Here is a 27,726-nt window from a genome sequence, read left to right on the forward strand (position 1 = left end):
AAACTGCCCTGGACAATTACTGACACCGATCAAGACTGTCATGATGAGCTGGTTAATAACAATCGGGGTTAGACGAATATACAAGAGGCATTGAAATACCCTTCGAACCAAGTGTTTGTTAGACGAAGCTATAACCGTAGTCTCTTCCAAACAATGTTTAACTATACAATAAAATACCACTGTATAAATATGTAGTCTAAAAGACTTGTATTTGGCTTACACCACGTTGATTAATTAATTTCCAAATGCAAATATCATGCTGCATGAGTTATGTCATGCTTTTCATATCCCAAGATCAAATGAAGGAGACCCAAAAATATCAAGGTTGGGTAAGTGAGATTGAGAGACTTTATCTTGCTTCTGAATGGACAAATCTAATTTCCGTTTTAGAAGCAAAGTTGCTTTCGCCTCCAACTCGTCAAGATCGAGATCATTATAAAACTGATCATCACACAAAACATTTGTAATTGCATCCACTTCCCCCACTTCTTTCTTTGATTGAAGAGCAAATTCTTGTTCAAGGTTCATAGTCGGGAAGTGTTCAGAGTGGTAAAACGACAATCTTCGTTTGTGACTTTTTATCTCTGTCCCATTTCCCTTAGGACAACAACTTGAAAACACTGCTTCTGAGGTTAACTGGTCGATGGTGACGGATTCTGAAGTCCGATTTGCTGACTCTTTGGTTGGCTCTGTATGTAAATGATTGAATGACTTCCCTGAAGAATCCCCACATTCACTAGTACTGGCTGCCACAGTCACACAGTCGGGAGTGAAGGTGGCAGAAAAATCAAGCGGTCCATTACTCGGTGCTTGACTGAGCAAAGAACGCCTGCATCAGAGCTAATTTCAGTTATATAGCTTTAACATTAAGATAATAACAGCACTGCATAGTTCAGAATTAATTCAATGTGATATTTGTAGGCGGATATAAGGATGACTTCTTGGGAGGAGGGTGACAGAAGTTGTGGGTTCAACTCTTTTCACTAATAATTTGAAGATATAAGGTTGGTTTAGAAGGGGGAGTAAGAGAGATTATGGATTCAATTCTCCCATTAACAAATATTAACAACTAATATTGCCTATAAAAAAATGTGATATTTGTAAATTCAAATAATTGGGAAAGATTCTAACAAAGCTGATATTCTCACGTTTAGATAAATATGTAATGAGAGGTGTTAGATATTAAGATGTGTGTTTTTGTTATTTGGGCTTAGTCTATTCTGTATTAGGGCATTGGCCCATATCTTACAATATAAATAAACTACCCTATGTGTATGCTAAACACACAAGGGATATTTTCTCCCAATCTTCTCTATTTCTCATATGGTATCTAGAGCACAGGAATAGTTCCAGTCAACTCCACGGTCTCCGGCACCTATCACTGTCGCCGTCGTCACCGCCGCCGCCGTCGCAGCCGCCGTCGCCGCCGCCGCCGCCGTCGCCGCCGCCGGAGTTCCAGAATCGACCGGCGACCACACCATCGGGATCGTCTCGGCCGGGCGACCACCGTCGCACGAAGATCGCGGCGATCGGAGCACCCACGCGCCGCCACGCGCCGCCGCAAGATTCGCCGCTGCCGCCGCTGCCGCCGCGCGTGCCGGCGCGTCGCCGGAGCTTTCCGCCGCCGATCAGCACCGCCGTGATCGCCTCCTCGCCCTCTTTCCGGATCTGTGGTCGTTGCGTCAATCGGAGCACTTTGAATTTTTAGGGTTTCTCCCTCTCTATGGCGTCTTCCTCGTCTACAAACACCTCTGTTGGTGGCTCATCTTCTGATCCCTCAATATATACCAATTATGTGAATGTACACTTGTCCATTGACAAGTTAGATGGCACAAATTATGCAACATGGGCGTCCGACATCAAACTTTGGTTGAAGAGTCAGGGGTACTTAGATCATCTTACTCAAAATGTGACTATTGCTCCCATAGATGACACTTCCCGCTGGATGAAAATTGATGCTCAGTTATGTATTGTTATAAAGTCCACCATTCACTCCTCACTGAAACAAATGTTTCGATCCTATGAAACATGTTCAGAAGTATGGGCACAAGCGAAGTTGTTATACACCAATGACACTCAGCGTCTTTATGGTGTTTGTCAGGACCTATTAACTGTTATTGGTCCGCGCAATCCTGGTCCCATGGCAGATTATTTGGGTAAAATTCATGCCCTTCTTCATGACTTTAATGATATATTACCTCCTGCTTCCACTCCTGCTGAAGAATTGGAACAACGATCAAAGTTCTTCATGTTGTTGGCATTATACGGACTCTCTGATGATGTTTCTCATGTCCGTGATCAGATTTTGGGTTCTCCTGTCATACCCAACTTTACTTCTACTTGTTCTGCTCTTTTGCGTATACCGAGCAAACCCGTCACTGAGACATCCTCCCATACTGATGATTCCTCTGTTATGGCTGCTCAACGTGATGATCGAAGTCGGTCTCGCAAGCCAAGTAAAGGACGTCCAAAATGTGACCATTGTGGCAAGTTAGGCCACAAGATTGATAATGTTATGCTCTCCATGGACGTCCTCCTCGATCTGTAGCAATGGCAAATTCTGATCCACCTCCCCGATCACCGTCTGCAGACCATCCTACTTCATCTAATACCATAGACAAACCTGCACTCTTCAACGAATTTCTCAGATGGTATGAGGATCATCAGCACTCTGGTTCCACTACATCTGCATCTGTTGCACGTACAGGTACACCTTTTGTTGGTCTAACTCACTCTCTCGGACCTTGGGTCCTTGACTCAGGCGCCACTGATCACATCACCGGTAACAAGTCTTTGTTTTCTTCCTTGTCATGTCCTGATAATTTACCCTTGTAACAATGGCTGATGGGTCTAGAGTCTCATCTCATGGTATTGGTACTGTTAATATTTTTCCATCCATATCCATTGATCATGTACTTTATGTCCCTGGGTCTCCCTTCAACTTATGTCCATTAGTCGTTTAACTCGCACTCTTAATTGTGTTATTTCATTTACTAAAGATTCTGTTTGGTTGCAGGACCGGAGTTCGAAACACATGATTGGCACAGGATGTGAGTCTCATGGCCTTTATCATCTCCGCCTTCTCCACATGTTGGCGTAGTCATGGAGTCACCATCCCTTCTTCATGCTCAGTTCGGTCATCCTAGTCTTGCCAAACTACAACAACTTGTCCCGAGGTTGTCCACATTATCAAGTTTGTCGTGTGAGTCTTGTCAGTTAGGGAAGCATACTCGTAGTTCCTTTCCTCGTAGTGTCTCACAACGGGCGTCGTCTCCTTTTCATTGGTTCATTCTGACATTTGGGGACCTAGTCGTGTTAAGTCCATTTTAGGTTTTCAGTATTTTGTTACCTTTATTGATGACTATTCCAGATGTACTTGGTTGTTTTTAATGAAGAATCGTTCTGAGTTGTTTTCTATTTTCAATCTTTTTTCAATGAAATAAAAACACAGTTTGGGGTTTCTATTCGAAATTTACGTAGTGATAATGGCCGTGAATACCTTTCTCAACCGTTTAAACAGTTTATGGCTTCTCATGGCATTCTTCACCAAACCTCATGTGCTTATACCCCTCAACAAAATGGGGTGGCTGAGCGCAAGAATAGACACCTTATTGAAACAACTCGTACACTTCTTATTCATGGTCAAGTACCCTCACGTTTTTGGGGTGATGCAGTTCTCACAGCATGTTATCTTATCAACCGCATGCCATCTTCCGTCCTAGATAACAAAATCCCTCATTCTATCTTATTTCCTCAAGACCCTCTGCATCCATTACCTCTTCGAGTTTTTGGGTCTACATGTTTTGTTCATGATTTTAGTCCTGGTCTTGATAAGTTATCTCCTAGGTCTCACAAATGTGTCTTCTTAGGATTTCCACGGTCACAAAAGGGCTATAAGTGTTTTTCCCCTTCTCAATCGTCATTTTATCTCTGCTGATGTCACTTTTGATGAGTCTTCTTTTTACTTTTCACATCTATCTTCTAGTTCTGTACCTCTCCCTGTTACTGTTGATATTCCTCTTATCTGTGATCCTCCTGGTGATGCTCCACCCATTTTGTCTTCTCCTTCTTTAGACTCTCATTCACCACAGGATCATCCTTCACCTCCACCCCTTCAGGTTTATAGTCGCCGTAATTCTCCCTCATGACTCACTTCCGGTGCCGCCTCATGTGTCTCCTCCGGCTCCAGCAACTGAGTCTGACTTGCCTATTGCCCTCCGTAAAGGTATACGCTCTACCCGTAACCCTTCCCCCCATTATACTGTTCTTAATTACCACAGATTATCTCCATCTTTTATACTTGTCTCTCATCCATTTCTTCTGTGTCAATTCCCAAATCTGTGGTGATGCCTTAACTCATCCTGGTTGGCGTCAAGCTATGATGGATGAATTAAGTGCTTTACAGGAAAGTGGAACTTGGGAGCTGTCCAATTACCATCTGGAAAGTCTGTTGTTGGTTGCAGGTGGGTGTATGCTATCAAGGTTGGTCCTGATGGCACATTGATCGTCTGAAAGCTCGACTGGTTGCCAAAGGCTACACACAGATTTTTGGTTTGGATTATGGTGATACTTTTTCTCCAGTGGCAAAATGACCTCTGTTCGCCTCTTCATTGCCATGGCCGCTCTTCGACAATGGCCTCTTTACCAACTTGATGTCAAAAATGCTTTCCTCAATGGTGATTTGCATGAAGAAATTTATATGGAGCAACCGCCTGGCTTTGTTGCTCAGGGGGAGTCATCTGGATTGGTATGTCGTCTTCGCAAATCCTTATATGGCCTAAAACAGTCTCCTCGGGCCTGGTTTGGTAAATTCAGTTGTGTTGTTCAACAATTTGGTATGTCTCGCAGTGAAGCGGATCATTCAGTGTTCTATCGCCACTCGAGTGCTGGATGTATCTACTTAATAGTGTATGTCGATGATATTGTTCTCACAGGAAGCGACTATCTTGGCATCTCTCAGATGAAACAACACCTTTGTCATCATTTTCAAACCAAAGATCTTGGCAAACTCGGTACTTTTTGGGTATTGAAGTAGCACAATCCAATGATGGTATTGTCATATCTCAGAGGAAGTATGCGTTAGACATCTTGGAGGAAACAGGGTTAATGAACTGTAAATCTGTTGAGACACCTATGGACCCTAACATCAAACTCCTACCAAATCAGGGGGAGCCTTTCTCAGATCCTGAACGGTACAGAAGACTAGTTGGTAAATTAAACTATCTTACTGTTACGCGTCCTGACATTTCCTTCGCAGTTAGTGTGGTGAGTCAATTTCTAAACTCCCCATGTGAAGACCATTGGGATGCAGTTGTTCGCATACTGAAGTATATTAAAAGATCACCTGGAAAAGGTTTGCTATATGGCCCTAACAACGATACAAAAATCGTTTGTTATTCAGATGCTGATTGGGCTGGTTCCCCTTCTGATAGGAGGTCTACTTCTGGATATTGTGTCTCTATTGGTGGCAACCTGATATCTTGGAAAAGTAAGAAGCAAAGTGTTGTGGCAAGGTCCAGTGCAGAAGCAGAATATAGAGCTATGGCATCAGCTACTTGCGAGCTTGTGTGGCTTAAACAATTGTTGAGTGAATTGAAATTTGGAGATGTCACTCACATGATACTTATATGTGATAATCAAGCTGCTCTCCATATTAGCTCTAATCCTGTCTTCCATGAGAGAACCAAACACATTGAAGTTGATTGCCATTTCATTCGAGAAAAAATCATATCCGGAGATATCAAGACTGAGTTTGTTAATTCAAGCAACCAGTTGGCAGACATATTCACTAAGTCCTTACGAGGACCTAGAATTGATTATCTTTGTAACAAGCTTGGAACATATGATTTATATGCTCCAGCTTGAGGGGGAGTGTTAGATATTAAGATGTGTGTTTTTGTTATTTGGGCTTAGTCTATTCTGTATTAGGGCATTGGCCCATATCTTACAATATAAATAAACTACCCTATGTGTATGCTAAACACACAAGGGATATTTTCTCCCAATCTTCTCTATTTCTCATAAGAGGAAAGAAGCCTTGTATGATACGAGCTTTTTTTCGAAGGATGACATTTGCTACCCAATTCCTTTAATCATGAATTCAGAAGAAACCTACGAATAACAAAGCGCAATGGAAGGAAGATAAAATACCTGTAAATTGTCATCATGTCCATTCTACTAGCTTGAGGCTGACTGGCTGCTGTAGGGTTGGTCCTGTCATCTATGAAACTGTCAAATGAATTGTCATCCTCACCATCTTCATCATTAGATACATAGGCATCTGAAGATACCCTGACCATATTGAACTGCTCGTGAGACCGGATATTTTCACAAAATATCGTCATATACAACTTATAAGTCATTATATTTTCTGAAGCAGCAATAAAAGATATGCTAACTATGATACTGAATATTGTGTAAAAAACGCTAAAACAGGATGAGAATACAGAATTAAGTTAATCTTCAGCAAAAGCTTACTCCGCTTCCTCCTCAATGAAGTCTCTCACATTGTATGCTGATTTCCTTTTACCTAAAAAGTAGAAATGAAACAGCACGGCGCTCAGTTTTCTAAAATACATCCTTCTAGAAAAGAATTTTGTTAAATATATTTCCAATTTCGTTTCAAAAAAACAAGATATGATCTAAAATACTTTCAATAAATAAAGGAGTAAAGAATGCACTAAACGAACTAAAATCACCTCGTCCATGCTCATATTGTGCGGGATTGGAGGCACGGGATGACTTCAGAAAGTGCACTGTTGAATAAAAAAATTTAATATTTTTCTGATTCCTATTGCTTTCAGTATCTTCAGCTTTTCGCAACCTTTTAAATTTGCGTGAAGGTTTAATGCTTTCAGACATTTCACCACAATCTGCTGGAAGTGCTTCTTCACCAAGGCTTAGGTCAGAGTTATGTACATGGCCTTCCTCAGTTTGGGAAAGAAAGACTCGTCCTCTTCTAATTGTACAATTCTTCAGGTCAAGTAAAGGGCTTTGAGTTTCATTGAAAGAGGAAGTACTGACATTCTTATCAGTGCCCTTCTCATTGTCGACCATTTTAGTTTCCCCTGAGCTTAAAGAACTAACATTCTGTTCTTTGTGAACACTGACAGGTAAAATACAGTCACGTATAGCAGAATGGTATCCTGATTTCCCTGAAAAATTCAATTTATTTTAGAACAAAATAGTTAATTACACTAAACTATTGTAAACCGTCCTTTTACCACCTTGAAGTTACCCACCTCTTTCATCAATGGGAGACTCAGGAACTACACCACTTTTAATGAAATTCGTTAAACGTGGACTAAGTTCTTCATCTTTCATGTCATTAATGCATGCATCTGCAACCAACGAAGAAGTCTCAATCTCCATAAGATTTTCCATTTGACCAGCATTATATGCTTCATTTGACACTCTTCTCTTATAAATTGGAGTCTCGTGAATTCCCTCATCATCCTGACATGTTTCTTCTCGCCAAGTTAGATCAAGGAAGTCTTTGCTTTGAATGCCCAAATGATACGAATCAAGGTCCAGACAATTAACCGAGTTTACACTCGTTCTCAATGCATGCATAGAGCATGATTCATTGTCTGAAGAAGACATAAAGTGGACTTAGTTACCATATTTAGAAATTCGATGTCAATAGATATTTGCAAAATGTTCACAGATGTTGAAAGTGTGTTCAGAAAAAGTCATTTATTATGAATGTTGTTGTTTGTAGGATATTAAGTGTATTATTAGAAGTGTTAAAAGATTTTAGAGATCTCTTTGTAATTATTATTTAAGAGTTAGAATTCTCTCTACATAGAAATCGATGTATTGTTTCAAATCAATCAATTAAATAAAAATATTCTTCTCTTCAGATTAATAATTTCAAGTTGGTATTAGGTTCTTGAGAGCCCCCCTTTCACATTTCTTCTTTAGTGTCTTAGCTATGATTCTTTCTAGGGTTACTTAAAGTGAATCCATTTCCTTTGATTCATGTGGTTGTCTAAAGTGCATCAAACTTGTGACTACATTGTTGATTCTGCCACTGTTGTCGAAGTTGCACCTGTCGTCTGCTGGAGCTGTCACCATCATTGGTGTTTGTCGATAATACTGTTGCCAGAGCTTTCTATCTTACTGTTCTATTTTATTTATTGGTTTAATAGTCTTTTTGGTCTCAAGTTTTGTTCAAATTATTCAATGCGGTCCTCATAGGATATAATGTGTATGATAGGAGGAAACAGATTAAAAATTTGTTGTTAGTTCGGTTGTTAGGTTGAGTGAGACTTCCTTTATTTAGTGGGGGTTCTTTGTAGGGAAGGGAGGTTTTTGGATGTTTTAGAGAATTGTTGACAGGATCTTTGGCATTCTATGTGAAGGGAACATTGTCCCTTGGAGGCACTTTTGCTGTTCTTGGTGCCTAGAATCAATAATACAAGATATTTTCAGTGAGTTTGAGTGTTTTGCAGTGGTGTTTTTGGGTTTCTCTATCTAAGAACCTAACAAGTTGGTCCGACCTGTGAGATCTCAGAAAAGGAAAAGAAATGGAAGGAAGAATCAGCATAATAGAAAGAAAAATAGATGAACTAACGGAGGGTCATCAAGAACTCAAGGAGATGTTCAGAGGTCTTATGAAAAATTCCAAGAATTCAGACAGGAGTTCGGAGGGCACTCAAGGGTCGATGAATAGAGAAAGGAAGGACAAGGCTGAGGAGGTGATGAAGAAAGAGTAAATACTTTGGAGAAAGGAGCCAACAAACAAGGAAGAGCCATGACATAAAAAAAAAACAAAAAAAAAAACAAACAGTGTGAAAGAAATAAGGGAAATCGTCCAAGCAAAAAAAGACATGCTACAAGAACTCATAAATCATGGAAGGGGCAGAGGAAGTGAGAAATTTGTCATGAAAGGAAAGAAAGAGGGAAAAACAGGTACGAATGCTGAGAAAGATTGTTAGGTTCCTGGGTTTGGAACCTAACAAGAAAACACTCAAAAGATAGAAACAAAAATGAAAGAATAAGTTTTTGCTATTATTGAATATAGGGAAGAAGATTACGAGAAATCTCCCTAATGTGTTTTGCATACACATAGGGTAGTTTATTTATAATGTAAGATAAGGGTTAAATCCTAAATACAGAATGGGCTAAGCCCAATTAACAGAAACACACAACTTAACATCTAACACTCCCCCTCAAGCTGGAGCATATAAATCATATGTTCCAAGCTTGTTACAAAGATAGTCAATTCTAGGTCCTCGTAAGGACTTGGTGAATATGTCTGCCAACTGGTTGCTTGAGTTAACGAACTCAGTCTTGATATCTCCGGATATGATTTTTTCTCTAATAAAATGACAATCAACTTCAATGTGCTTGGTTCTCTCAAGGAAGACAGGGTTAGAGCTAATATGAAGAGCAGCTTGATTATCACATATAAGTGTCATGTGAGTGGCATCTCCAAATTTCAATTCATCAAGTAATTGTTTAAGCCACACAAGCTCGCAAGTAGCAGATGCCATAGCTTTATATTCTGCTTCTGCGCTGGACCTTGCCACAACACTTTGCTTCTTACTTTTCCAAGAAATCAGGTTGCCACCAATAGAGACACAATATCCAGAAGTAGACCTCCTATCAGAAGGGAACCAGCCCAATCAGCATCTGAATAGCAAATGATTTTTGTATCATTGTTAGGGCCATATAGCAAACCTTTTCCAGGTGATCCTTTAATATACTTCAGTACGCGAACAACTGCATCCCAATGGTCTTCACATGGGGAGTTTAGAAATTGACTCACTACACTAACTGCGAAGCAAATGTCAGGACGCGTAACAGTAAGATAGTTTAATTTACCAACTAATCTTCTGTACCGTTCAGGATCTGAGAAAGGCTCCCCCTGATTTGGTAAGAGTTTGATGTTAGGGTCCATAGGTGTCTCAACAGATTTACAGTTCATTAATCCTGTTTCCTCCAAGATGTCTAACGCATACTTTCTCTGAGATATGACAATACCATCACTGGATTGTGCTACTTCAATACCCAAAAAGTACCGGAGTTTGCCAAGATCTTTGGTTTGAAAATTATGACAAAGGTGTTGTTTCATCTGAGAGATGCCGAGATAGTCACTTCCTGTGAGAATAATATCATCAACATACACTATTAAGTAAATATATCCAGCACTTGAGTGGCGATAGAACACTGAATGATCCACTTCACTGCGAGACATACCAAATTGTTGAACAACACAACTGAATTTACCAAACCAGGCCCGAGGATATTGTTTTAGGCCATATAAGGATTTGCGACGACGACATACCAATCCAGATGACTCCCCCTGAGCAACAAAGTCAGGCGGTTGCTCCATATAAATTTCTTCATGCAAATCACCATTTAGGAAAGCATTTTTGACATCAAGTTGGTAAAGAGGCCATTGTCGAAGAGCGGCCATGGCAATGAATAGGCGAACAGAGGTCATTTTTGCCACTGGAGAAAAAGTATCACCATAATCCAAACCAAAAATCTGTGTGTAGCCTTTGGAAACCAGCCAAGCTTTCAGACGATCAATTGTGCCATCAGGGCCAACCTTGATAGCATACACCCACCTGCAACCAACAACAGACTTTCCAGATGGTAATTGGACAAGCTCCCAAGTTCCACTTTTCTGTAAAGCACTTAGTTCATCCAGCATAGCTTGACGCCAGCCAGGATGAGTTAAGGCATCACCCACAAATTTAGGAATTGACACAGAAGAATTGGATGACAGACAAGTGTAAAAAGATAGAGATAATATGTGGTAACTAAGAACAGTATAATGGGGGGAATGGTTACGGGTAGAGCGTATACCTTTACGGAGGGCAATGGGCAAGTCAGACTCATTTGCAGCGACTATAAACCTGAAGGGGTGGTGGTGAAGGACGATCCTGTGGTGAATGAGAGTCTAAAGAAGGAGGAGACAAAATGGGTGGAGCATCACCAGGAGGATCACAGATAAGAGGAATATCAACAGTAACGGGGAAAGGTACAAAACTAGAAGATAAATGTGTAAAGTAAAAAGAAGATTCATCAAAAGTGACATCAGCAGAGATAAAATGACGATTGAGGGAAGGGGAAAACACTTATAGCCCTTTTGTGACCGTGGAAATCCTAAGAAGACACATTTGTGAGACCTAGGAGATAACTTATCAAGACCAGGACTAAAATCATGAACAAAACATGTAGACCCAAAAACTCTAAGAGGTAATGGATGTAGAGGGTCTTGAGGAAATAATATAGAATGAGGGATTTTGTTCGCTAGGACGGAAGATGGCATGCGGTTGATAAGATAACATGCTGTGAGAACAACGTCACCCCAAAAACGTGAGGGTACTTGACCATGAATGAGAAGGGTACAAGTTGTTTCAATAAGGTGTCTATTCTTGCGCTCAGCCATCCCATTTTGTTGAGGGGTATAAGCACATGAGGTTTGGTGAAGAATGCCATGAGAAGCCATAAAATGTTTAAACTGTTGAGAAAGGTATTCACGGCCATTATCACTACGTAAAGTGCGAATAGAAACCCCAAACTGAGTTTTTATTTCATTGAAAAAAGTTTGAAAAATAGAAAACAACTCAGAACGATTCTTCATGAGAAACAACCAAGTACATCTGGAATAGTCATCAATAAAGGTAACAAAATACTGAAATCCTAAAGTTGACTTAACACGACTAGGTCCCAAAATATCAGAATGAACCAATGAAAAGGGAGATGACGCTCGTTGTGAAACACTACGAGGAAAGGAACTACGAGTATGTTTACCTAACTGACAAGACTCACACGACAAACTTGATAATTTGGACAGACTCGGAACAAGTTGCTGAAGTTTGGCAAGACTGGGATGACCTAACTGAGCATGAAGAAGGGATGGTGACTCCATGATTACGCCAGCATGTGGAGAAGGGCTGAGATGATATAGGCCATGAGACTCACATCATGTGCCAATCATGTGTTTCGAACTCCGGTCCTGCAACCAAACAGAATCTTTGGTAAATGAAATAACACAACTAAGGGAACGAGTTAGACGACTTACGAACAATAAGTTAAAAGGAGACCCAGGGACATAAAGTACATTATCAATGGATATGAACGGAAAAATATGAACAGTACCAATACCATGAGATGAGACTCTAGACCCATCAGCCATCGTTACCGAGGGTAAATTAACCGGACATGACAAGGAAGAAAACAAGGACTTGTTACCAGTGATATGATCAGTGGCACCTGAGTCAAGGAACCAAGATCCGAGAGAGTGAGTCAGATCGACAAAAGGAGGACCTGTGCGTATAACAGAAGCAGATGTAGTGGAACTAGAGTGCTGACGGTCCTCATACCATCTGAGAAATTCCTGAAAGAGTAAAGGGTTATTTATGGTATTTGATGAAGTAGGATGGTCTGCAGACGGTGATCGAGGAGGTGGATCAGAATTAGCCATTGCTATAGGTCGAGGAGGACGTCCATGAAGTGCATAACATCTATCAATTTTGTGGCTTAGCTTGCCACAGTGGTCACATTTTGGACGTCCTTTACCTGGTTGGCGAGACCGACTCCGATCATCAAGTTGGGCAGCCATGGAGAGGGAGAAACCTTAAAAATTCAAAGTGCTCCGATTGATGCAACGACCACAGATCCAGAAAGAGGGCGAAGAGGCGATCACGACGGTGCTGATCGGTGGCGGAAATCTCCGGCGACGCGCCGGCACGTGCGACGGCAGAGGCGGCAGCAATGACTCTTGCGGCGGCGCGTGGGTGGTCCGTTTGCCGCGATCTTCGTACCACGGTGGTTGCCCGGTCAAGACGATTCCGATGGTGTGGTCGCCGGTCAATTCTGGAACTCCGGCGACGACGGCGGCGGCGGCGGCGACTGCAACGACAGCGACAGTGATGAGTGTCGGAGATCGTGGAGTTGACTGGAACTATTCCTGTGCTCTAGATACCATATTGAATATAGTGAAGAAGATTAGGAGAAATCTCCCTAATGTGTTTTGCATACACATAGGGTAGTTTATTTATAATGTAAGATAAGGGTTAAATCCTAAATACAGAATGGGCTAAGCCCAATTAACAGAAACACACAACTTAACATCTAACAGCTATTATTCACCGTAAACGAATCTCTTTACAAGGACTGGGTTTGGGAGCATAACCTCCTTCTAGAGAGCCTAACCTCCCTCTTCAGGATGACAAACCCTGTTAGACTACAATCAAACAATCGACCCCCCACTACAATTGATTATTTGCTATTTATACAACCAATAACCCCGCTCTTCCTAACTGCTAAGGCAGTTGGGCATTTGATGTTTTATTCCTTCACTCGTAAACTCTCCATCCCTAACAAAGATAGTCTGCAAAACAACAAGGCAAGAAATTCTCTGAAGAAGGAGAGTACTTGGCTAATGATGAAGAGAAGGAAGCAAGATATCTACAAAGTAGTAAACCAAATGCGGAGGATGAAGAATTGTTGAGGCCTGGGGTTAAAACAGTGGGGGCAGGGTGCTACCCAGTTGAGGTCCTGGTGTCCATGGGTGCATCCACTATAACAGTTACAGATCCATATCCTGAATTTCCTGATGTTATAACACTTGCAGATCTTGCTTCTAGCAATGACCACAAAGGAATTTGCGGTTTTCTTGGAGAGTAGTTATTAACTAGCCATCTTGAATTACTCACAATGGAGGAAAGTAAAGATGGTAGGAAAGAAACTTCAGTAATGGAAGCAGTGCAAACAGTTTCAGAGCGTACTGCAAAATTTGTGCTTTATGGGGATGGTCCAGTAATTCTGGAAGATCTAGAAGTAGAAATGAGAAAACAGAAGTTGTCACGAAGATATGCTGTAGAATTTTTGAGCCGTGCAAGAAGTCACTGGTTTTCCAGGTCTTTTGGTTTGAAGCAGTTCTTATCATTAATGGAACCAAAGGAGTCATATCGACCATCACCCAAGCCTCCAGACCTAAATGTTGACAGGATCTTTGGCATCCTGTGTGAAGGGAACATTGTCCCTTGGAGGCACTCTTGCTGTTCTTGGTGCCTAGAATCAATAATACAAGATCTTTTAGGTGAGTTTGGGTGTTTTGCAGTGGTGTTTTTGGGTTTCTCTATCTAGGAACCTAACAGCCCCTCAATTTTCTCCGTCCCAATATAGTCCTCATTTTTGTTAATGTTTATAGGGTGACAACGTGGCAATATAAATAACCTGTGGCAACTCCAGTTTAACATCATCATTGCCCACAATCTAGTTTAGCATACACAAAAAGATAGATCAACACTTTATTAAAGAAAAACTGGATGGTAGTCTTATCGCTGCTTCTTATGTCCCATCTGAGCTTCAATTAGCATATTTGTTCACAAAAGGTCTTTCCACTGAAAATTTTCATAATCTTACAAGCGAGCTGGGAATGATATATCCATTCACCAACTTGGGAGAAAATGTTGTTAGGAAGATATTAAGTGTACTACTCGAAGCTGTTAGAAGATTCTAGAGATCTCTTTGTAATTATTACTTTAGGATTAGAGTTCTCTCTATATAGAGACTTATGTTTGTTTCAAATCAATTGATTGAATAAAAATCTTCTTTCTTTCAGATTATTCCTTTCAAGTAATACCCACCAAAAAGTAAATAATTCTGAAAAGTAAAAGATAAAAAGTAAAATACAACTCTTTTCATCTGCAATGTTGACAATATCAATGGCTATTGTCTGGCATTAGAAACTAGGAGAGAAAATTGAACAGATGATATTATCCATATTACCTTTATCAAGTTTGGTAGGGGTGACTGGCTTCCTATGTCCCAAGCACAGATCTTCCTGAACAACTCAAATAGACATTATTTAACCAAAAAAGAAATAACGTTCACAGTATGACTATGATCATATTTCATACAGTGTGGTACTGATCTCAGAGCAGAAGTAGAACCTGAAGTGAAGAAGTTTCGTCATCTTTTGGAAATGATGCTAGTCCTTGCATACGCTGCATCATGTCTATAAACATCAATGTTCCAGATGAATGTTTAACTTTATGCACTCTAGAAGGAAAGGTCTGAAAGTGGGGAAAGGAAATAAGGGAGATTCTACTATTCTTTTCCCTAGTAGAGTGAAAATACGTTTCAAGTAAATCAATTTCAGCCACATTAAGTTTGTTCTTCGATGGAGAAATGTGGAGCTCGTCATCCTTCACATTCTTTTGACGGGGAATAAATTTCTCAATAGACAGTTCAACATATTGAACTTCCGGTTTGAAGACATGAGGAATCTACAAAAATATTTAGCAACATTGATAAGGATAAAAAGCACAGATAAAAAAGAAAAGAAGTTTTCTATCAGTTTCTGACCATCCTTGGACTAGGATGAAAGGAAAAACTATTTATGCCCCCATTGCGCATGTGTTTAGTTATAGTTTTGCTCTTTGCCTGTTTTTGCAAGTAGCCCTTCAACTCTGTCCCTTCACAAGCAAAAACTAGTAACAATTGTTAAGGAACCAACGAAAAACTTGTAGCATTTCAGAAAGCGTATAATAGGAAATGCCAATAATGTTCATTTCTTTCTCAGAAGTAACAATCACCAAGAAATAAATAAACTGAAAATCAAAGGATATCAACTCGTCCATCATGCTTTCTTCCGGTTCTCCCCATTCGCTGAATCATTCTAAGTGGTGAAATATTAGCATCAAAAGATATGACAAGATCAACTTCCATGATGTCAAGACCTTCTTCACCAATTGATGTGGCAACAATGACATTATAGGTGCCACACCGAAATTTCTGTTGATCAACCATGTAAGTGCATCGAAGGAGAGTGAATATTATACTAAAGAGAATACATACCGTTAGCACAGCCTGTTGAACCTTTTGGGACTGACCTTTCATTGCTTTCCCTATAGATCATTAAAATGAAGACTTTTTTGTAAACAACATAATTGATTCTCCTTTACAAACAAAATAATGATGAATGTCGAAAAACAACAAAAGAAAAGAAGGAAGGAAAAACAAAGAGAAGATACAAATTGGAGGATAAAACATTTCCTTTACAAATTGCCCAGAATAAATAAATGCAGATGTCAACGATGCTTAACAATGACTAAGATTTAAGAATTATTTGAGGCAAGAAAAAAGTAATACCTACTTTGATAGGTTTTTGGGTATGAAACCACTAACACACTCACAAACAAGAACTCAAACTGTAAAAGAATGAGTTTCTGTATTTCAATTCAACAAAGTTCATGTACAATCAATATACAGGAGCCTAATCCCCCTCCACAGGACAAATTTTCCTGTCTATACAAACTAATATTCCAAAAGCTACCCAAAACAATGTACCAAACTCTATTTATACAAGTCCTAACTTCCCGCCTCTCCTCTCATAAACTCTCCACCTAACTTCCTGCCTCTCCTCTCATAAACTCTCCACCTAACTTCCTGCCTGCCTCTCCTAACTGCTAAAACAATTAGGACATTATCTCTTCCTTGTCCTCTCATAAACTCTCCACTCCCTAACATTACCCACCGCCTGATGATCAACATTGTCCTCAAGGTTGAAGTCTGGATATTGGTCTTTGATAGTTAGGGCATCTTCCCGAGTCGCTCCATCTCTACCTCTTTCCTGCCATTCAATCAATATCTGTTGCACCATTTCCTCTCCTTGATGTGTCTGTCTCGTATCCAGAATTCTAATGGGCCAGAATGTTGGCCCATCTACCTGTAGGTCTGATGGCAATTCCTTCTCCACACTCTTCGTGCCCACTGCCTTTTTTAGTTGAGACACATGGAATATAGGATGTATCCTGGCTGTGTCTGGTAATTGAAGCTACTTGAGATCTAAAACAGAGAAAAATAGTTCTAAAGGGCTTGAAAGACCCTTCTCAGTTCTATCATTTATATAGATAAAAATCTGATACAATACATAGATGGAAGATGAAGAGATTGTCCTAGACTGCTAGGAACAATCATTATAGATACCCCAACACATAACTACCTACTTTAGGCCCTGCTATACTAATCATAGGTAGACTTAATAATTATTCTAACACTTCCCCTCAAGCTGGAACATACAGATTGTATGTACCAAGCTTGGAACAAATAAACTCAATCTGAGGTCCCCTTAACGACTTAGTCAACACATCTGCGAGTTGGTCATTTGATCGAACAAACTCAGTACATATTTCTTTTGACAATAATTTTTCCCGAACAAAATGACAATCAATTTCTATATGTTTGGTTCTCTCGTGAAACACTGGATTTGATGCAATGTGAAGAGCAGCTTGGTTATCACAATACATCTTCATACTCTGGATGTTACAGAAGTTAAGCTCTTGAAGGAACTGCTTCACCCATATAAGTTCACATGTTAATGAAGCCATTGCCCTATATTCAGCTTCAGCTGTTGATCAAGTCACTACATTTTGTTTCGTACTTTTCCATGAGATAATGTTTCCTCCAAAGAAAACACAATATCCAGTAGTAGATCGTCTATCAATAGGAGAACCTGCCCAATCAACATCACAATATCCTGATACTTGAAGGCTTCCTTTTTCTTCATATAACAGCCCTTGCCCGGGAGCCTTTTTCACATACCTTAGAATGCGAATGATAGCATTCCAATGGCCAACACATGGAGCTTGCATAAACTGACTAACCACTCCAACTGCAAAAGATAGATCCGGCCTTGTAATAGTGAGATAGATTAGTTTTCCAACTAGCCTCCTATATCTCTGATTTGGATCCATAGGGCTATCAACTGGTCTACAATCAATCATGCCTGTTTCTTGCAAAATATCCAGAGCATACTTCCTTTGGGAGATTACAACTCCATCTTTTGACTGAGCTACTTCAATGCCTAGGAAGTATTTGAGGCTCCCAAGATCCTTGGTTTGAAAATGTTTACACAAGTACTCCTTCAATTGAGATATTCCAGCAACATCATTTCCTGTAATAACTATATCATCAACATATACTATCAAGTAAACACATTTCCCGGGAGACGAATGATAATAAAAGACTGAATGATCTGCTTCACTGCGTTTTAGCCCAAATTTTTGAATAATGGAGCTAAACTTTCCAAACCAAGCACGTGGTGATTGCTTGAGCCCATATAGAGATCGGTTCAATTTACAAACCATACCAGACTCCCCCTGAGCAACAAACCCCGGAGGTTGCTCCATATAAACTTCTTCCTCAAGATCACCATGGAGAAAGGCATTTTTGATATCCAACTGATGAAGTGGCCAATGACGAATGGCGGCCATTGGAAAGAACAATCGAATGGTAGTCATCTTGGCCACGGGAGAAAAGGTGTCACAATAATCAAGACCATAAACCTGAGTGTACCCTTTTGCAACCAGTCGGGCTTTGAGCCTATCAATGTCACCATTAGGGCCGACTTTAATGGCATATACCCATCGACAACAAACAGCCTTTTTGCCCGGGGAAGTGGCACAAGTTCCCAAGTATGACTGTGGTCAAGAGCCTGCATTTCTTCAATCATGGCTTGTCGCCATCCAGGATGATCAAGTGCTTCTTTCACATTTTTAGGAATAACCACAGGAGATATTGAGGATAAAAGGGAAGAAAAGGAGGACGACACTCGGTGATAACTAAGAAAATTATAAATGGGATGAGGGTTGCGAGTGGAACGAGTCCCTTTTCTGAGAGCAATGGGCGAACCAGAATCATCTTCACCAGGAGGCGTGACAGGAGATGGTGACGGAGAAGAATCTGAAGGAGGAGATCCACCATTTGCTGGAAGAGGATTACTCACCGGGGTACTGTGTCGAAGGATATCAGTATGGAGAGAGGAAGGTTCGGGAGGACCTTGGGCATGACTTGGACTGACTGAGGGATTGGAGATATTAGACTCAACCACTGGAAGAGGAAGGACCTGGTGGAGGATATGAACATCTTGAACAGAGGGCGAGAAGAAAGGTGTGTGTTCAAAGAAGGTAACATGGGCAGACATGTAGTACTTTTTGGTTTCAGGGGAGTAACACCGGTACCCTTTTTGAAACTGAGAATAGCCCAAAAAGACACATTTGATCGCACGAGCAGAGAGCTTGTCGAGCCCCGGAGACATGTCGTGAACAAAACAAACACAACCAAAGACGCGAGGAGAGGTGTGAAAGAGAGGATCATTGGGAAAGAGAATGGAGAAAGAGACTTTATTATTGAGGGAGGAGGAGGGCATCCTATTAATAAGAAAACATGCAGTTAAGATGGCATCCCCTAGTGATGAACAGGAATATGAGCACCAAGCAAAAGGATACGAGCCGTTTCAACCAAGTGTCTATTTTTTCTTTCGGCTATACCATTTTGCTGGGGTGTATGAGGACAAGTGGGCTGATGTAAAATACCATGGGAGCTAAGAAGTGAAGAAAAAGTTAATGAGAAATACTCTTTAGCATTATCACTTCTTAAGACTTTAATTACATGACCAAATTGGTTCTTGATTTCATTCAAAAAGGATGTGAAAATGGGTAACAATTCAGAGCGATCTTTCATTAGATAAACCCAAGTACATCTAGAATACTCATCAATAAAAGTAACAAAATACCTAAAACCAAAATAAGAGACGCGACTAGGTCCCCAGACATCAGAATGAATAATAGAGAAACTAGAAGTACACATTGATTGAGACCTTTTGGGAAAGACAGATCTAACATGTTTTCCTAGTTGACAGGACTCACATTCTAAAGTTTGAAGACCACTAAGTTCAGGACACATCTTTTTTAACTTTGACAAGTGAGGATGGCCAAATCGATCATGTAACACTTTAGGGGGAGGAGCTGTAACACAAGATACCCGTGGGCGAGATCCAAAATGGTATAAACCTCCAGCTTCATATCCTTCTCCAATCTGTCTCCCCGAGCCACGCTCCTGTATAACAAAAGATTTTGAATCGAAAGTTATTGAACAATGTAACATTTTGGTTAACTGACTTAGGGAAATTAAATTGAATGGACAGTTAGGGACAAAAAGAACAGATTTCAGAGTTAGAGAGGGAGACAGGGAGACTTGACCGACTCCCTTTGAACAAGTTTTAGAGCAATTTGCAAGGGTAATGAAATGGGGTTTTTCTTGGAGGGAAAGGGTTGAGAACAATGAGGTATTACCAGAAATGTGATCCGAAGCACCCGAGTCAATTACCCATGAATTTAGACCTTCCATGGATTGAGACATGCAAGCTGTGAACGTACTTGGGGATTGAGATGATTGTGCCAAACTATTAGACTTTAATCGCAGATACTCTTGATACTCTTCCTCAGTGAACTTGGAGTTGGAAGTGGAAGTTTCAGCCTTAGAGATATTGACGGTTTTTGAAGGAAAGCCATGCAAGGAGTAGCAGTTTTCTTGGGTGTGACCCACCCTCTTACAGTAAGAGCATTGTGGACGTCCCCGACCTCCACGTCCTCCTCCTCTAGTGCCACGTCCTCCTCTTCCTCGCGTGGCAACCATGACAGATGGTTCCATTGTTTCATAAGCTTCCTGAGACTGAGGCACAGGAACACGAAGAAGACGTGTGGTCAAGGCTTCCAAGGAAGGGACCTCATGACTTGTCAGAAGTTGATCTCTGATATGATTCATATCAGGATGCAAAGCACGGAGGATCATCACCATATAATACTTGTCAAGCTTCTTTTTGATATCTTCTGAAGATTCTGCTTCCAAGAACATTCTCAATTCTTCCACAGCTGCTTGGGCTTCAGTCATGAAGGAGACCATATCATGGTCTGTCATTTTGAGACAGGCGAGCTTGTTTGCGATATCATAGAGACGTTGAATATCATTAGCATAAATGCTTTGAGCTTTCTTCCAAAAAGTGTGACATGTCTTGAAGGCTCTAAGAGATATCAAAAGTCGGGGTTCCACAGATTGCCACAATAGGGCACACAATTGGAAATCAGCTTGTTTCCATTGTTCAGCTTTGTCAGAAGGTACTTGGCTCCCATCCTGTTCAAGGTGGTCATAATGTCCTTGACCAAGGAACCACATTTCCACAGCAGCAGACCAAGACAGATAATTATTTTCGTTTAACTTTTCGAAAGTGATGGAGGGACTTCCAGAGAAAGAAAGAGCACTTCCAGACGCCATTCTTTGATAAAAGCAGGAGAAAGAACCAGTAAAACCGTGAAGAACCAGGAAAAAACGTGAAGAACCAGAAAACCCTAGAGGGTTGCTCACGGTTTTCTTCAAGGGGGAGATTCTAGACACACCAAAGTGAGATTTTGAGGGGCAGAATGGACAGAGGAGCAGAGGGCGACAGCTACGGAGGTGGCGCGGCGACTTTCCGGTGAGCAGAGGGCGGCGCGTGGACAGCACGCGCCTGATCGCAGCGCACAAAGAGGCGGCACGTGGCGGAGCGTAGAGGAGAATCAGGCGAGCCCACCGGTGGGGTTGGTCGTCGCGTGAAGAGGCGAACCAGATCCAGTGGTCGCCGGACGGAACTGTGACGGCGGACGGCGGCGGTCGGCGGAGAACGGCGGCGGACGGCGACGAACGGTGGTGGACAGCAGCGGACAGATGCTGTATGGCGGACAACCAAGTTGGAGAACTTCAAACTGCAGTTGACAGCTGCAGATAGTGGCGAGACAACCGCGGACAACGGCGAACGGCACCGGACAGGTGCAAACAGCAGTGACAATGCTGGTGGACAGGAAACCAGAGCAGGATGAACCTGCTCTGATACCAACTTGAGATCTAAAACAGAGAAAAATAGTTCTAAAGGGCTTGAAAGACCCTTCTCAGTTCTATCATTTATATAGATAAAAATCTGATACAATACATAGATGGAAGATGAAGAGATTGTCCTAGACTGCTAGGAACAATCATTATAGATACCCCAACACACAACTACCTACTTTAGGCCCTGCTATACTAATCATAGGTAGACTTAATAATTATTCTACCAGCTTAAAGGCTACCTCCCCTACTTGTTGTATGACTTGGAATGGCTCAAAATATCTTGCTGACAGCTTTGGATGCAGCCTAGATGGCATAGAAGTTTGTCTATAGGGTCTAATCTTCTGACTTTAATCTTCTCTGGTTTCCTTTTTCATATCTCTGCAAGCCCATTCTTTTCAATTTGTAGAACACCCACAATCACTACATTGAACCTTAATGGTAAGAATTATTTATTGGGTTAGATCCTGATGCACACAATACATCCAAACCACCCTATGCACATATTAACATAAACGGATCAAAATGCTCAACAAATACCACGGATTCAAAGCGCCATTTGCAAGTCAACCATTACTATCTTAGTGAACAGCGGGAGTACCCATAGAGTATGTTTTGGTTCAATGGCAAGGCCTCTTTCAGAAAGACTCCACCTAGAAGCTTTTGGATGACTTTTTACAAGATTCTTCCAATTTACCCCATGTGGACAAGGTATTTGTCCATCGGAAAGGGGATAATATAATTCATGATGAGGAGACCCAAGAAGGCATGGATTCCATCCATGAAGAATAGGAACAGTATCATAACAAACAAGATTATAAGAAGTCCAATAGAAAGAACAAAAATGCCAATTTGGATGGGAGATTTTGTTGCTTAGAAGGATAAGTGTAAGAATAAAATGGGTAGCAAATCGGGAGCACTGATATGTACAAATGTCCTTTATAAAAAAAGGCATGAATAAAAGATTTTATCTCTCTCTTCTATTCTCTTCTCTCTTCGTTCTGTTGTGTTTTTTCGCCCACCCCTTCTACTTTCTTACTGTTGCAGGTGATTAATCATAGTCAAGCACAACATATCAATTCCACCAAGTATCACATGCTTTGGGAATAACCAACAAATGTTACATTCAGCACACAATCTAAATTCTAAAGCAAAGTAAAATCAAAAGTACCTGAACTTTGACCAATAAACTCAGTAGCTCTAACTAATTCCCCAATATCTTCAAGTGCATTCATTATATCCCTGAAGGAATTGAATTGACACAATAAATTTTTTAATTTGGCTAAAATTTTCCAATAGCTGTGTAGAATATGATTTTAAATAATTCAAATTAACATTACTTGACACTTTCTCTGTAATTGGAGAAGATAATTACCCTGGAGCTTTGTGGATCGTGGGTTTCTGCAACCACATCCAAAGAAGTCATCCATCATCTTATCAGTATAATGATAGTTTATTAACCACATCCAAATGAATTCATTGTACGCATAATGCATCCATTAAAGAGTGTGATGGAAATTTATTAGAAAAACAAAAAATCAAATCAAGATTCAACCAGAAGCAAATGACTAAAATTTTATACCAAAATATTTAAGACTGTCTTGAAACAGTAAAGAATTCAAAATCAAATTAAGTTTTATAACAAAATAGCTATTTTAGAAAAGGAAAAAAAGAAATCCAAAAGGCAAAGAAACATATCTTCTAACCTCCAAAAAATACTCAGCCTTGACGCCATGGCATAATATAACTTCCTAAATCATAAAGGATAAATAGCATCCTAAACACACTGTTGGGATATCTTATAATATCAATATTTTAACTTTGAATATTTTAGAGTATATTGAAAATTCTCTTAAAATTAGTTTTATAATATTTGATGATCTGTTTCTTTATTTCATTATTATTATAGCATGTAGCTGTGAATACTTCAAATTTTATAAGAACATTATCATATCATTATAAAACACCATACACAAGTAAATATTATTCCAAGGGCGTATACTCTCTATTTTCTTCAAAGAAGCTCTTCTAAACACCCCTAGATCAATCTAAAAGAAGCATACCGAACATCATTTTAAAACTCATAACTAGTCTTTTCATTGGAATTTAAAGCATTCAAACGTAAAAAGAAAATGGCTGTAAATTTACATCAAATTCCCTACTTCCGTTAGCTGGTGGCACAGTTAATATTCAGTCAGAGCTTGGTCTTATGGGGTATAATATGATGTGAGAACTAAGACCGATGTCATTTACCTCAAGAATTCAAAACTTTCTTTACATAACAATACCGTAAGAAGGTAGTAGCAAATACCAACACCTTTTGAAAAACAGAATAATACTTACTGAAATGCTCCAGCAATACTTCTAGCATTTTGGACAATTTTGGACTAGATGCTCCATGAGACAAACTTTGCTGCATTAGTTGCCTTGCTTTAAAAATAACTTCACTTTTACTCATAAATTTTGCAAAATATCTGAAAGTAATCCTTATAGAATCATTTTTCAGAACTCCAAATATATATATAAATATGTAATTCATAAATGTTGGCAATAACATAGTAAAATATTCCTACAAGGCCCACATAAATTAAATATCAAAAGACATGCACAACACGGTTAGAGAAGTTTCTTAGATATTCTGCTCTCAGCCATATCAACTAAGAGCGTAAAGTTAAATGACTTTACATGTAATAGAACATTGGTCTTCTATTAAACTAAAGACAAATAAATATCAATTACCAGTGATCTATTTTCCAAATCTAGTTCAATAATTTATACATAGAAATATTACAAATAAGTGATTTAAATATGAAGAATTTACCACAAAAAAATGCATAATATAGACATCTCTATTGCTTCTAGAAATTAATCAACCAAGCCATCACTTTTATGACATATCTATTGGCAATGGCGACTGACTAACATCTTTTGTTGTTTTAGAGTTTGGTTCAGCTGTGTTAAATTTCATAAGTAGACCATATGACGAGAGAGGAAACAGCATGCATGTTTAACTATCAAATCAACACTCCCAATATGCCCCCATATGTTCTGTCCTCGGCATTTTTAAAGATATTTTTGGAGTTTAGATATTAATCCTTTGAATGCATCTGACATTTACCATTAGTGTGTACTAATCTTAATCTTTAATTAAGTTCTTATTTAGCCTGAAGGATCATACATATAATAATTTAAACATGAATCTAAACATATCCTCCCAATTTGTTTACTAACTTAGTATATAATGTACATAGGAAGTATACCCTTGCTTCAATTTTCTCTCAAGCATCTCGTATGCTGGCCTTATTCCATGGCTTGAAAGTAACTTATGGAGGTAATAAAGAGTGATGAGAACTCCAAAATACCCTTCAACATCTTCGTAGTTGACATGAGAAAGATCTTGCCCAAGCCTTTGACGAAAACTTTCCCTAATTTCAAGTAATTGGCAAGGGCTCAACTGCCAAACATTCAAAAGAAAGATAGATAATGATTTGATATATCATCCACGCAAAGTAAGTTTGGCTAATCATAAGCCAGACAAAAAGGTAAGACAACTAACAGCTAAAAGTTCATAAATCTTCCAAACAATAGTTAAGAAAACTACCAAAATTAATCATGTTTCAAAATGCTATTCATGCAAAACATATACTAAAATAGAGTGGGGGAAGAAAGGCCTGCCGCCACTACCAAAACATTTATATAGTTTTAATAAATATAAAGTATTAGACTTGAGTTAAAAGGAATCTGACTTTATTAGCCTCCAATCATTTCCAGAGGTCTTTTAAACATTATGTTTTTGAATCTGTAGCAATTATATAATTTGATGTTCAAACCCAACTTTATGGATATGTCGCTATTCAAAATATAGAATTATATCACAATGCAGTTTCTTTAATTTCACAATGTGTGACAAACTGAATGCATCTTATGAACAAAACAGATCACAAATTATTGTTACTCTTCTACTACATGTATCTCAAGAATTATCTCCTTTGGTTCAGTGTTCAGGTTACATCAATTAATTGACTATATAGTTATATATTATATTATACAACTTTGAAAGAATTGATAAACATAATAAGCCAACTTTAGATGATCCCTCAATAGATTATGAAAGTAAAATGAAGGGGGAAGGAGAGTGTAATCCTTACTCAAATATATATTTCCCCGTATTTCAATAAAAATCACTAATAAGTCATGTATTTATTTGCTGACAATAGGTAGAGCTATCTGACTCTGGTAAAAATGGAAACAAAACAGAAGGCAGAGAGTCTTACAGTGCGGTAATCTCTGTTCTGAATGACACCAATATTTGTAAGCCTCGCTACTATAGGGCGTATTGCTTCCATAAACTTATTATTTATTTCTGCAGCTTCCGGGCCCATCACAACCTGGTAAAATTGCAACAAAGATCTCTAAATGCAGAAAATATGACTTAGATTTCAAATAGGCATGCACAGACTACCTGTATCAATTCTATCTTCCTATTGTGAACATATGACATAACATCATGGTCAGTTTCGCTGCGATATTCAAGTCTGGAGATATGCAGATTATCAATGACAGCCTGAACTGTCTGTTGCTTGGCTGAATATCAAACTTAAAATTAGAACACAATATTGTTAAAAGGTTAAAGACTGAAAAGAACATAAGATACTCAAAAACTTACATCCTGGTGTTGCAGTTAAAGCTAATATTCTCAGCTGTACCGGTACAGCCATCAACTAAAAACCAGATAAAAAACTAAAAGGTATGAATAAATTATGTGCAATAATGATGAAACATACTCTATTAATAAAAACCAGTAATAAATAAAAGCCTCGAAAGAATCAGACCTCACGAACTGCTTCACAATAAGCGTAATTTCCCATAGCTCTGTGAGCTTCATCAATTACCAAACATACCAAGCACTTCACCAAACATGTACCTGAAACAAATCAGGTCGTGCAAAAAAGCAAAATAAAGCTAGAGCCTTATTCAGACAATCAATGGAATTAAATCAATATTCAGAGAATTTATGGAATCAAAATGACATTAAAATCACCAGAATGAATATCCTTTTCTAATACTTGAGGAGTGACAAAGAATACTCGCTTCGTTTTCCAAAATTGAGCCCTTTTAGGGGGACTTAGCTGACCAGTCATGTCAACTGTCCATTCCTGAAATTAAATTTTCCCCAATACTTCAAGATTTTCATCAAAGAAAAGATAAAAGTGAATCAGAAACAAGAAAAAAAGTTGTTACTTGAGGTATTCCAACAATATTGTGGCAAGCTTCGATCTGCTGCATGACGAGTGGCCGAGAAGGAGCGGTAAAGACTATTTTTCCTGTTGTGAAAGGAAGCATTTTATCGGTTAAAGGGTCTGTGGCATTGAAAGTGTAAGACTTGTGGATACACAAGATAAGGCAGCACAAGAAATTACCTTGAGGAAACCATCTGAAGTAGTTATACATGACAACTGCAGCAATGAGTGTTTTGCCAAGTCCCGTTGGCAAGGCCACCAATGTGTTGGAGAAGAGTGCGGACTGGGTAATATCAAATTGATAGTCACGGAGGGGAACATTAACTGCAATGCAAATTCCAAAAGGTGATTAATTAAAACTCTTCAAGTGTGAAAGAAAGTGTAGGGAATCAACAGTTGTACCCGGATATATCCAGGTTTTGGCTGCCTCCGCATCTATGTGGTGGACAAAGGTAGGGTTTTCGTCATCTTCTTCTAACTGCGGTGTTGCGGATTCCTTCTTGAGACCCGTTTGCTGCTTTCCCTTTCCCTGTGCGTCGCTCGCCATCTCGCAAACAACGTCAATTTCTCTAGCAGCTGCTTCCCAATCAAATTCCTAAAATTGCATCATTAACAGTCGAAAGAGTGAGACTCAGTTGGAGTTTGCAAATTGCAAGAAAGCTATTTTTCCATTTTCATACCTCATCGTCCATGATATCCAAAGGATTATTGGATGTCATTCGCACACCCATGCCAAAAAGAAAACAAATACATAATGGCGCCAAAATATTCACTGAAAATAAGCTTTCAAGTGGACTATCTGCACTCCTTTTATTTC

General features: G+C 39.5%; 1 protein-coding gene across 5 annotated transcripts; it reads right to left on the minus strand.

Moving 5' to 3' along the window:
• Nucleotides 1-96: 96 nt before the first annotated feature.
• FANCM (DEAD/DEAH box RNA helicase family protein) lies at nucleotides 97-27,726 on the minus strand. 5 transcript variants are annotated; one of them, XM_088097300.1, is made up of 23 exons: nucleotides 27,590-27,726; nucleotides 27,312-27,504; nucleotides 27,090-27,233; nucleotides 26,911-26,993; nucleotides 26,711-26,825; nucleotides 26,502-26,593; nucleotides 26,336-26,390; nucleotides 26,132-26,253; nucleotides 25,944-26,057; nucleotides 24,930-25,123; nucleotides 24,013-24,143; nucleotides 23,010-23,070; nucleotides 22,841-22,911; nucleotides 15,826-15,875; nucleotides 15,597-15,762; nucleotides 15,334-15,461; nucleotides 14,919-15,254; nucleotides 14,755-14,809; nucleotides 7,242-7,589; nucleotides 6,699-7,154; nucleotides 6,478-6,529; nucleotides 6,151-6,291; nucleotides 97-829 (listed from the first exon to the last, which is right to left on the minus strand). In XM_088097300.1, exons 1-23 carry the CDS (start codon nucleotides 27,638-27,640, stop codon nucleotides 283-285), a joined length of 3,705 nt encoding a protein of 1,234 aa, XP_087953426.1. In that variant the 5' UTR covers nucleotides 27,641-27,726; the 3' UTR covers nucleotides 97-282. The 5 variants fall into 5 exon arrangements, with proteins under 5 accessions (XP_087953426.1, XP_087953425.1, XP_087953424.1 ...); XM_088097299.1 differs by having other exon boundaries at nucleotides 25,944-26,081; XM_088097298.1 differs by having other exon boundaries at nucleotides 15,597-15,875.

Source organism: Vigna umbellata, chromosome 8 (assembly GCF_029865625.1).
Source record: "Vigna umbellata cultivar VRB3 chromosome 8, Vumbellata_1.0, whole genome shotgun sequence".
Lineage (NCBI taxonomy): Eukaryota > Viridiplantae > Streptophyta > Magnoliopsida > Fabales > Fabaceae > Vigna > Vigna umbellata.

Bases quoted from the DNA above. Each gene is read 5' to 3' on its own strand.
- FANCM (XM_088097297.1), bottom strand. From the start codon at position 27,640: ATGGGTGTGCGAATGACATCCAATAATCCTTTGGATATCATGGACGAT. The intron at 15,255-15,333 runs GTCAGAAACTGA...ATATTTTTGTAG, and splicing joins TTCATCCTAGTCCAAGGATG to ATTCCTCATGTCTTCAAACC. The intron at 830-6,150 runs GTATTTTATCTT...GCTCTGATGCAG, and splicing joins GACATGATGACAATTTACAG to GCGTTCTTTGCTCAGTCAAG.